The sequence below is a fragment of the Schistocerca piceifrons genome, chromosome 1 (assembly GCF_021461385.2).
Source record: "Schistocerca piceifrons isolate TAMUIC-IGC-003096 chromosome 1, iqSchPice1.1, whole genome shotgun sequence".
In the NCBI taxonomy this organism is placed as follows: Eukaryota; Metazoa; Arthropoda; class Insecta; order Orthoptera; family Acrididae; genus Schistocerca; species Schistocerca piceifrons.
Genome location: NC_060138.1, coordinates 936,580,250 through 936,592,500, shown reverse-complemented (window position 1 = coordinate 936,592,500; position 12,251 = coordinate 936,580,250). Strand labels below are relative to the sequence as shown.

At 39.6% G+C, this 12,251-nt stretch overlaps 1 protein-coding gene across 1 annotated transcript; it reads right to left on the bottom strand.

Moving 5' to 3' along the window:
• Nucleotides 1-7,215: 7,215 nt before the first annotated feature.
• LOC124710921 (60S ribosomal protein L17-like) lies at nucleotides 7,216-7,773 on the bottom strand. Its single transcript, XM_047240963.1, has one exon. The coding sequence runs from the start codon at nucleotides 7,771-7,773 to the stop codon at nucleotides 7,216-7,218; it is 558 nt and encodes a 185-aa protein (XP_047096919.1).
• Between the last annotated feature and the right edge of the window lie 4,478 nt (nucleotides 7,774-12,251).

The following is a 12,251-nucleotide window of genomic DNA, read 5'->3' as shown; positions in this document are numbered from 1 at the left end:
ACCCTTCTCTGTCCTCTTTTGGAATACTGCTTTGAAGTGTGGGAATCTTACCAGATACGATTAACGTAGTACATCGAGATGATTCAAAGAAGTTTAGCACGTTTTGTACTACGTAGAAATAGGGGACAGAGTTTCAGGACATGATACAGGATATTAGGAATGAAATCATTAAAGCAAAGGCATTTCGTTGCGGCTGTATCTTCTCACAGAATTTCGATCACCAGTTTTCTCCTCCGAAAGTAAAAATATTTTTCTGGCGCCGACCACATAGGGAGAAACGATTATCATAACAAAAGAAGGGAATTAGAACTCACACGGAAATATGAAGGCGTTTATTTTTCCCTTGTGCTGTTCTACAGTGGAATAATAGAGAATTAGTGTGAAGGTGGTTCAATGAACCCACTGCTATCAACTTAAGTGTGATTTATAAAGTAGCCAGGTAGATTCAAATGTAGATTTAGGTCATATGCACAGCTAGCTTGCATATGAACTTGTACTACTATTGTGGGGCTTGGTTTCATGGCTGTCTTGGCTACGATAATGCGTCCAGTATGCTGTTCGTAGTAGCTTAGCCATATTCTTATTTTCTCATTCATTACTATACCTTGAGGACTGATGTTGGTCTAGCTCCCGCCAGCATACGTGTCTGGCTTACGTGGCCCTGCCAGAAGCTGAAAATCCTGCCAGCATAGCTCTGTGGTCGTAGCAGATTGCACAAACTTCCTGGTTAATAGTATGGCTCCAGTCCATGAGGTACGCGAGGGGGGGGGGGGGGGGGGGGGGGGCAGGGAGGCTCGCAGGTGTAGGAAAGCTCACTCTCCTAGAGGAAGCAAACTCGACGAAAGATAGAGAAGTACACCCTACAAAACCTCGAGAGATGGAGCCATGTTCTAGCAAAAGCATCATCTCAGGGAGACAACCTCAAAAGGAAAACAGGTGTGCTGGGATACCTAAAGGTGGTAGAGCCCACCAAGTAACTACCATGGCTACAGGCCGGTATCTTGAAAAGACTAAACTATAATATCTATCAAAATATCCAGAGAGAAGCAAGACAGACAGAAAATTCAAGAAAAATCTTGTCAGACGACTTGGAGTAGACAGTGTATTCTATTAGACTACTTGGAATGTTAGCAGACTAAAAGAGAAAGAAGAAGAATTAGAAAATGAATCAATTCATAAAACGGTGACATGGCCATTATAACAGAAACGAAAAAGGAATCAAGAGGTTCAATAATAATAAACAGATACGGCCTAATCGACAGCGGAGCCCCGTAAAAGAAAAGAGCCTGTGCTGTAGTTGACGTTATGTGGAAGAAGACTTCAACAAAGAAAACACACTTCTAAGCCGTTATCAATGAACGGACAACTGTACTCAGATTAAAGGTATCAAGAGTTTATCTATTGTTCATTGGAATAGATAGCCCAGAAGAGGGGCGGAAAGATTACTCTGAAGACTTCCGTGATACCTTGCAAAGAATCCCATATAAGATAGATAGAAATGATTATCTGTTAACAGCTGGAGATTTAAATGAAAGGGGGGTAACACTTCTTTGTAAAAAGTCGTTGTTTCTGAAAATTACTCTATAATAAACATAAATGGATATAGATTGAAAGAGTTCTCATTAAATAATGGGCTAAAGATAACAAACATATTTTTCGGGCATAAACAGATCGACAAATATACCTTGAGAGCTAGAACCTCTGTCACAATTAAAGACAATGCACCTGCAAATAAGACCTCGTGTTTAGCGTAATATACAAGGGTCTTCCAAATTTCAGAAGTCCTTTCAGATCATACCTTGCTAGTCTCCAAAATAAAACTACTTAATAGGTAGAAGCCATCTCCGAAGGAGAAGCAAAATGATGCTGATACAACATTTAAAACACAGCTACTTCAAGAAGAAAATATCTAGTTACTGCATCAGAAAATGTTTGAAGAATACTTGTTTAAATATAAAAGATGGCAACATCAACCAGGAATGGAGTAATATAAAGTAAGCATTAACTGAGCCAGGAGTAACTGGTATAAGAAAGATAAGATTTTTTTGTGGTATTTGGATGATGAAATACTTAATCTAATTGAATATGCCTGTTTAAAAATGTTCAGTTCCGTAGACAATCAAGATCTGAGATTAGACTGTAACAGACAATCAGCCCTAGTCAAAAGGAAATTCAGGGAAGTTAAAAACTCTGTTGGGAAAAATATACTACAAGTATTCAAAGAAACCCCCTCCCTTTCCGTCTTCATCCCCATGAGCGACAGACTATGCCGTTAGTGGGAAGGCTTGCGTGCGTCAACGTTACAGACAGCCGCTTTGTAGGTGCAAACACAGCAGAGGGGTATCTCTTGAGAGTGGTTTCTCAAGAGAGGTAGCCGTCTTGTCAGTATTGCAGTGGTAACAGTTTGGATGAGAGACTGATCTGGCCTTGTAACATCAATCAAAACGGTCTTGCCGTGCTGGTACTGCGAATGGCTGAAAGCATGGGGACACTGCAGCAGTAATTTTTCCCGAGGGTATGCAGCTCTACTATATAGTTAAATGCCGACGGCATCCTCTTCGGGAAAATATTCCAGAAGCAAAATAGCCACCCGTTCGTATCACCGGGCTGGGGCTGCTCAGAAGGATGTTGGCATCACGAGAGAAATAAAAACTGTTATTCTACGGATCGGAACCTGGAATGTTAGATCCCTTAATTGGGCGGGTGGGTATTAGTGAAATTCTGTGACTGGAGGAATAGGAATTCTGGGAGGTGAATGCAAGGTTATGAATACTAAATCAAATTGGGGTAATGTAGGAGTAGATTTAATAACGAATAAAAAAAATAGCAATGCGGGTAAGCTACTACGAGCCGCATTATGAACTCTTTATTGTAGCTAAGATAGAGTCGAAGCCCTCGCCCACCACAGTGGCAGTATGAGATTATATGCCTTCTAGCTTCGCAGATGATGAAGATATTGAAGAAATATACGATGAGATACAGGAAATCATTCAAATAGTTAAGGGAGACGAAAATTTAATAGTAATTGGAAACGGAAGAGAAGCAAATGTGCACTTGGGGGGGGGGGGGGGGAAGCAAGGAAAGAGGAAGCAGCCTGGTAGAGTTTAACCCTAGATGAATTTGACACAGTGCTGAAAGACTTAAGTCGAAACAAGGCCCCCGGAGTAGACGTCTTTCCGTCAGAGGAACTCATAGCTTGGGAGAGCCAGGCATGAAAAAAAATTTCCGTCTGGCGCGAAAGATGTATTGACACAGGCGAAGAACACTCAGACTTCCAGAAAAATATAATCAGTTGCAAAGAAAACAAGATCTGTAAGGTGTGAATATTACCAATGTATCAGTTTCATAAAGAAGAGCCGCAAAGAACTAACACGAATTATTTAAAGAAGAATGTAGAAACGTACAAGCCGTTCTAGTGGAAGATCAGTCTAAATTCCGGAGAAATGTAGGAACAAGCGAGGTAATACTGAACCTACAACGTGTTTCGAGAGAGAGGTTGAATGTAGGTAAGGATATACAGAGTGGTCCATTGATAGTGACCGGGCCAAATATCTCACGAAATAAGCATCAAGAACGAAACTCGTCTAGCTTGAAGGGAGAAGCCACATGGCGCTATGGTTGGCCCGCTGGATGGCGCTGCCATAAGTCAAACGGATATCAACTGCGTTTTTCTAAATAGGAACCCCGATTTTTATTACATATTCGTGTAGTACGTAAAGAAGTATTAATGTTTTAGTTGGACCTATTTTTTGCTTTGTGATAGATGGCGCTGTAATAGTCACAAACGTATAAGTACGTGGTATAACGTAACATTCCGGCAGTGCGGACGGTATTTGCTTCGTGATACATTCCCCGTGTTAAAATGGACCGTTTACCAATTGCTGAAAAAGTCGATATCGAGTTGCTGCATGGTTATTGTGATCAAAATGCCCAACAGGCGTGTGCCATGTATGCTGCTCGTTATCCTGGACGACGTCATCAAAGTGTCCGGACCGTTTGCCGGATAGTTACGTTATTTAAGGAAACAGGAAGTGTTCAGCCACATGTGAAACGTCAACCACGACCTGAAACAAATGATGATGAGTAAGTAGGTGTTTTAGCTGCTGTCGCGGCTAATCCGGACATCAGTAGCAGAGAAATTGCGCGCGAATCGGGAATCTCAAAAACTTCGGTGTTGAGAATGCTACATCAACATCGATGGCACCCGTACCATATTTCTATGCACCAGGAATTGCATGGTGACGACTTTGAACGTCGTGTACAGTTCTGCCACTGGGCACAAGAGATATCACGAGACGATGACAGATTTTTTGCACGCGTTCTATTTAGCGACGAAGCGTCATTCACCAACATCGGTAACGTAAAACGGCATAATATGCACTATTGGGCAAGGGAAAATCCACGATGGCTGCGACAAATGGAACATCAGCGATCTTGGCGGGTTAATGTATGGTGCGGCATTATGCGAGGAAGGATAATTGGCCTCCAATTTATCTATGGCAATCTAAATGTTGCAATGTATGCTTATTTCCTACGTAATGTATGACAGAATGGCGATGTACTTCCAACATGATTGATGTCAGGCACATAGCTCGCGTGCGGTTGAAGCGGTATTGATCAGTATATTTCATGTCAGGGGGTTGGTCGTCGAAGCACCATACCACGACCCGCACTTTCACCGGATTTGATGTCCCAGGATTTCTTTCTATGGGGAAAGTTGAAGGATAGTTGCTATCGTGATCCACCGACAACGCCTGACAACACGCGTGAGCGCATTGTTAGTGCATGTGCGAACGTTACGGAAGGTGAACTACTCGCTGTTGAGAGGAATGTCGTTACACTTGTTGCCAAATGTATTGTGGTTGACGGACATCATTTTGAGAATTTATTGCATTAATGTGGTATTTACAGGTAATCATGCTGTAACAGCAAGCGTCCTCAGAAATGATAAGTTCACAAAGGTACATGTATCACATTGGAACAACCGAAATAAAATATTCAAACGTACCTACGTTCTGTATTTTAATTTAAAAATCCTTCATGTTACCAACTATTCGTCTAAAATTGTGAGCCATAAGTTTGTGACTATTACAGCGTCATCTATCACAAAGCGAAAAAGGTTGTCCAACTAAAATATTCATATTTCTTTTCGTACTACACGAATATGTAATAGAAAATGGTGGTTCTTATTTAAAAAAGGCAGTTGATATCCTTTTGACCTATGGAAACGCCATCTAGCGGACCAACCATAGCGCCATCTGGTTTCTGCTTCAATATAGGAAAGTTTCGTTCTTTGTCGTTTTTTGACGCTTATTTCGTGAGATATTTGGCCCGATCACGATCAATGGACCACCCTGTATATAGCATTTATAGACTTACAGATGTCTTTTGACAGTTTTAACTGTGGTGCTACCTTTGAAATTCAGAAGTTACAGGGTAAAATACTGGGAGCAAAAGGTTGTTTACAACTTGTACAGATACCAGATGGCAGTTGTAAGAGTCGAGTGATACAAAAGTAGCGCAGTTGTTAAGAAGATAGTGAGACAGGGTGGTAGCTTGGCGCTGATGTTGCTCAATCTGTACATTGAGTAAGCAGTAAAGGAAACAAAACAAAGATGAGGTGTAGGGATTAAAGTTCTGGGAGACGAAACAAAAACTTCGCAGTTTGTGCTGACATTGTAATTCTGCAGAGACAGCGAAAGACGTGGAAGAATTGCTGAATGGACAGGGTCTTGAAAGGAGGATATAGCATGAACATCAACAAAGGCAAGACAACAATAATGGCATGTAATAGAATTAAATCGGATAATGCTGAAAGATTTAGATTAAGAAACAAGACACAGTAGAACACGAGTTTTACGATTTCGGCAACAAAGAAACTGATGATATCGGAAGTAGAGAGGATGTAAAATGTAGACTGGGATGGCCAGAAAATAGTTTCTGAAGAAAAAAAGTTTGTTAATATTGAATATAGAGTTAAGTGTTAAGCAATGTTTTCTGAAAGTATTTCTATGTAGTGTAGGCATGTTTGGAAGATGAACATGGACGATAAACAGTTAAAACAAGTACAGAATAGAAACTGTCGTAGTGTGGTGCTACAGAACAATACTGAAGATTAGATGGGTAGATCACATAATTAATGAGGAGGTACTGAATAGAACTGGGGAGAAGAGAAAACTGTGGCACAGCTAGATTAATAGAAGAGATTGATTAGTAGGACAAATTGTAAGACATGAGAGGGTCATCAGTTTAGTACTGGAGGGAAGTTTGAGGAATAAATATCATTCAAGGAGACAAAGACATGAACACTGTAAGCAGATTCAGACAGACGTAGGTTGCAGTAGTTATTCGGTAATGAAGCATATTGCATAGGGTAGATTAGCATGGAGAGCTGCAACAGCCAACCATTCTTTGGACTGAAGGCCACAACAACTACAGTAACAGGAAGACTAGAAAAACTCATAAAAGTAATGAATCATTTAGACAAAGAATATAAGAAAAGTTTGCAAATAAACTCAATATCTAAATTTAATTCGTTTGAATACAATAAAAAAAAACATTGGTCACATGGCAAGATGCTCACGTGGTCCTGTATGAACCTGATAGCAAGAAATATTGAGTAACATTGGAGGGGCTGCAGGGTGCAATAACGGAAGATCTCCAGTTTGTGACTAAATTGTTATGGACCTGATCACACGTGAACCAAATACTGCAAAAATAGGGATATTCAATTTTATCAATGTCTTTTGGCAAAGTGGTTTTATACCATAAAAATGGAATATAGGCCAACTATGCCCAGTTTATAAGAATGAGGGAGACACATTAATGTATTGAAAGCGTTCTGAATTCATATTATAAATGGTATGCCAGAATTTTACAAAACGTCTATCACCATACGCTGAAACTGTATTATCTAGTAAAAAATGGAACTGGGCGTTTGGCGTAATTGGCTGGGAGGCCCCTTACGGCACTGGTCCGGCCGCCTTGTTGCAGGTCTTATTACATTCGACGCCACATTGGGCAACTTGCACGCCGGATGGGGATGAAATGATGATGAAGACAACACAACACCCAGTCCCTGAGAGGAGAAAATCCCCGACCCGGAGGGGAATCGAACCCGGGCCCCTTAGGACGGCAGACCGTCACGCTGATCATTCAGGTATTTTTTTTTATACAGAACATTTTGTTATTGGTCAAGAACAATTTCATAACTTCTTAATCTCTCATCATCTTTTCTTTCTGCCTAGCCAGTTTCATCTTTGGTACTTTCTTCTTTGTGGGCTCTTCCTCAGTTGCTTTCGCAACAATATCCTCGTTTTCAGTAAGAGCCACCTCAATGTGGCAGGGAGAGCTCATGTATCGATTTATTCTTACATGTGAACGGTAGGTTCTTCTCCTCAGGCATGGTGCACGGTTGACCTTAATATGTTCCATGACACAGCTATCAACATCGAAGCCCTTGTAAACTGCATTTGACTCCGCATTTTTCAGTAACTGAAGAAAGAACTCTGCAGATTTCTTAGGCCAGTGGCCGTGAGTTGTGCCCCAGTGCTTTGCCCGAGCACAGCGACCAACTCCAACATTGAATCTGCGAAATGGAACACATTCTTTCTTCTCAACAACATTGTTCAAATATTTGACTGCTCTTCTCAACGACCTTCCCCTCAGTGCCATTGCAGTCTCCCTTGTGTTCTTAAAATGGACACGGAGGTTAGAGCCTTGTACTTTATACGACTTTGTAGCGTTGTCAGGTTCGTGTGAATACCGCCCCATCTCCACTATTCAAAATATACAGTTCCGCAATTAATTTATGTTGCAGTGAATTCAAACGTACAATATTTCAACGATGCATATAGATTACTTTCAATACTCACATGCCTATACTCCACGACGGAGCTCTGAGCAGTATGGTTTTCTGAAGTGGCAATCGTGCTCGACTTGATTTTTACTATAGTACAACTGATAGAAAAACCCTGTCAATTCACTTTACTAACTTTTGTTGACTACGAAAAGCCGTTTGCTAAATTACATCCGAACAAACTGTGCGAAATTTTAAGAAACACAGCGATTGGATCCCATCCCATCTTGTAAAACTACAGGGTTTATATACATATATAACAAAACACAAATAATAATATCAGGCAGGAGACATAATATGGCTGATGTAGACAAAAGAGTTAGAATCAACTCTCCCCTCCCACCGACACTTTATAGTATATATGTCGACGATATAATAATAATTGGATATAAACAAAAAATAACATTTTAAAATTAATGAACTTGACTTTAGTACATTACTTTTTTTTTGGCGGCCAGCAATTGTCAGTCAGAATGAAAATGACTTACAATAATCTGTCTTTAACTTAAGTGCAATAGCCATAGACTATATTCTGAGCTTCTCTATCCTAAAGACAAGATCAATGGCATTTTTAGGACACCAGCCCATGCGGGTTTAAATTGAAATTCACAAGCAGATCATAGAAAAAATTAATACATTTAAATGTTTTGAGTTCAGTCTTACATACAAAACAAAGACTTATTTAACTGTTTCTGTAAAATTTTACGCTGAACATTTGGAAGTCCACGGAAATACTCTACTAAAGTTCTATATCGTTATGGCTATACCAGAATTGTTCTATGAATTCGAAAACTGGACCCTTAAGAAAAAACTGAAAAGAGAATAGAAGTACGTGAAATGAATTTTCTTAGATACGTAGTTAGATATACTTCGATGAACAAAAAGAGAAATTTTGGATCCGAGCTCAAGTGAATATGCAAAATATTATTGACATAATAAAAGAAACAAGGCTTGAGGCTTGCACGCTCTATAAAGCAGGATATGTGAAACTTGTGGCTGCAGCAATATCAAATGTTTCTGAGGACACTGTTAACCTCACATTGTTGAATAAGGGTGTCCACAGCTGCAGATTCCTTCGTCTTTCTGTGCTAATTAAACGAGATTGTCAATTATAATTGTCGAGAGCATGAGATAATCGAGATTGGACATGTGTGAATGGATACGCGTCACCTGATCACATGAATGACATTTCTTGTTACACCAGGGCAATGATCGTGTCAGGATACACCGTCATCCATGGGAATGGGAGGAAGAAAGGTGCGCCGCTCTACGGCCGTGGGCTGATGGGGATGGTATAATACAATGTGGAACATCAGCTGGACCCCCTTAGGAGCTACGTTAGTAGCTGAAGAATTGATGACCGATGTGGATTACCCACCTACATCGCTACATACGTGGTATATTCCCCGACGGTGGTGGTATCTTCCAAAAGGATAACCGTCCTGCTTCCGTAATTAGAACATGATAGTGAACTGACGTTGAAGTCTCGAACCTGATCTAGACTCTATAGAGCTAATTTGGCACTCTATGAGGTGTCAGTTCCGTGCTCACGAGCCTGTAGCCTTTAATTTACAGGAACTGAGTAATCAGTCGTTGCCTTCTGGTGCTACATATCGCCAGAATTCTTTCATTCTTTCAAGGAACTGTCGAATTCATGTCGCGCAAAATCCCTGCTGCACAGCGTTTCAAAGGATGGTCAACACGCTATTAATCGGGTCGGGTCACGTGTGAATCTGTTCAGTATTTCTACGTACAATGAGAGAAACGAATGAACGCGTGGCATGTAAGCCCAGGTTAAAAGATAATACGAGCAACTCTGTAGCCTCTAGCTGCTATAAAGAAGTGGAACCTTATGGACAAAAGGTAACTGAAATATTTAAAAGTTGTATTTTTTTCAATGTGTAAAATGTCCTGACTGTTCTGAAATGTAGTTTTTTTAATGTTGTACTACACTCTCCTCGCCCTTCGTTCGGTATTTTCAACTGCATTATTTTTAGTTGTATTATGAACCATTCACTGGGTGAACGCCGTCTAATTAATACGGAAGGACTTCACTTGTAATTCCTTTATGAAGATGCAGACACTGATAAAATTATGATTATGGAGAATACTTGTACCGTCTGATATAAGAAATCTTTTGATGAAAACGCTAGGGTGAACTCTTGTACTTGGATGAATAGTCCCTTATAATATAATGTTAAATGAGATTCCTACTCGTGGACAGCCACAAAAAAATCCCTAGTATTATTTCAATCAAAATGCTCGTTACATACTGAAAAATCCCTTGAATGAATTATTTTCTTAATATGTATGAACGGCAAACAGTTGGAGAAAATTAATATTCGTAGCACATTGATATTATATCAATCATTGTTCTTCAGTAATTGTAATTGACTTTTGTAAGAAAGATGCAGCACTAGGCACTGTAATTATACTCGATGTATCTTTTTCCTAATAATAATTGGACCAATATATTTCAAACTGGTTTTCGTTTTGTAAGGTTTTCGTTTTGTAAACTTGTAAGCAGCCCAGTTCTCCTGTTTCGGCTGGAATATGCAGTTCAATTCTGCCCACTTAAATTAATACGGAAGCGTTTAGCGCGGTAAAGCAATGATCGAGTGCCTTAAGCACTCTGTCTTGACCTATTTTATTATTATTAAAAATTTGAGCTTCAATATTAATTCGAAGTCCGATTCTAGTTTTGCAGAATGATTTCTGTTGTATGAACGTTGACTATGTACGTAATCATTGGTCAACAAGACAGCATTAACCAACAATGACTTTTTAACCAGAAGTTCCTTTTTATCCACTCTATTAAAGTTATGAATGCAGTTACATTTAAAATAAACAGCATTTACCGATGTTTATTTTGCAAATGAGAATAGTTTCATTTTCCGTTTTGTATTGGCTTTGGAGATGAACTTTTGATAGCTGGAAAATTAAACGATTTATTCAAAAGGAACCACTTCAACGACTAAAATGACAGCATACATCCTTATAACAACATGGTAGGACTTTGTTGTAAAATGTGAAGTGGGACAAAGAGTAATTTTGTAGCACTTACATCTGTTGTATTGCTAAGCTGTAATCATTGTGCGGGCTTAAACATAATACGAAGAAGAAGATGAAAGTGGCGTTCTCTTAGTATGTCGTGTAAAGTACCTAATTGTGCAAGGTATAATTACACCATTTGTCGTCGTTTCATCTTTTTACCATCATCATCACTATTACTAATTTATTTTATTACCGTTATAATAATTCCATGGATTGTTGCTCATGACTGAATAACATTTCTGCATAATGTTTCGAAAAAAAACGATTATGTTTGTATATAAGGAGCTCCCAAAGTATAATTTACATATCTGGTGACGGTAATAAGGACTATTTCTAGTAACACAATTTCTTGTACACCTATGTGTAAAATATTTCGAGTAGATTTCCCCACCATGTTATAGTTCTGGGTGGAGATTTTAATTTGCCGGATATAGACTGGGAGACTCAGACGTTCATAACGGGTGGCAGGGACAAAGAATCCAGTGAAATTTTTTTAAGTGCTTTATCTGAAAACTACCTTGGGCAGTTGAACAGAGAACCGTGGCGATAACATATTAGACCTTCTGGTGACAAACAGACCCGAACTATTTGAAACAGTTAACGCAGAACAGGGAATCAGCGATCATAAAGCGGTTACTGCATAGATGATTTCAGCCGTAAATAGAAATATAAAGAAAGGTAGGAAGATTTTTCTGTTTAGCAAAAGTGACTAAAAGCAGATTACAGAGTACCTGACGGCTCAACACAAAGGTTTTGTCTCAAGTACAGATAGTGTTGAGGATCAGTGGACAAAGTTCAAAACCATCGTACAATATGCGTTAGATGTGTATGTGCCAAGCAAGATCCTAAGAGATGGAAAAGAGCCACCGTGGTACAACAACAGAGTTAGAAAACTGCTGCGGAAGAAAAGGGAACTTCACAGCAAACATAAACATAGCCAAAAACTTGCAGACAAACAAAAATTACGCGAAGCGAAATGTAGTGTGAGGAGGGCTATGCGAGAGGCGTTCAATGAATTCGAAAGTATAGTTCTATGTACTGGCTTGGCAGAAAATCCTAAGAAATTTTGATCTTATGTCAAAGCGGTAGGTGGATCAAAACAAAATGTCCAGACGCTCTGTGACCAAAATGGTAGTGAAACAGAGGCCGAAATACTATATGTCTTTTTCCAAAGCTGTTTCACAGAGGAAGACTGCACTGTAGTTCCTTCTCTAGATTGTCGCACAGATGACAAAACGGTAGATATCGAAATAGACGACAGAGGTATAGAGAAACAACTAAAATCGCTCAAAAGTGGAAAGGCCGCTGGACCTGATTGGATACCAGTTCGATTTTAGAC

Coding starts and splice junctions, on each gene's coding strand:
- LOC124710921 (XM_047240963.1), bottom strand. CDS start 7,773: ATGGGGCGGTATTCACACGAACCTGACAACGCTACAAAGTCGTATAAA.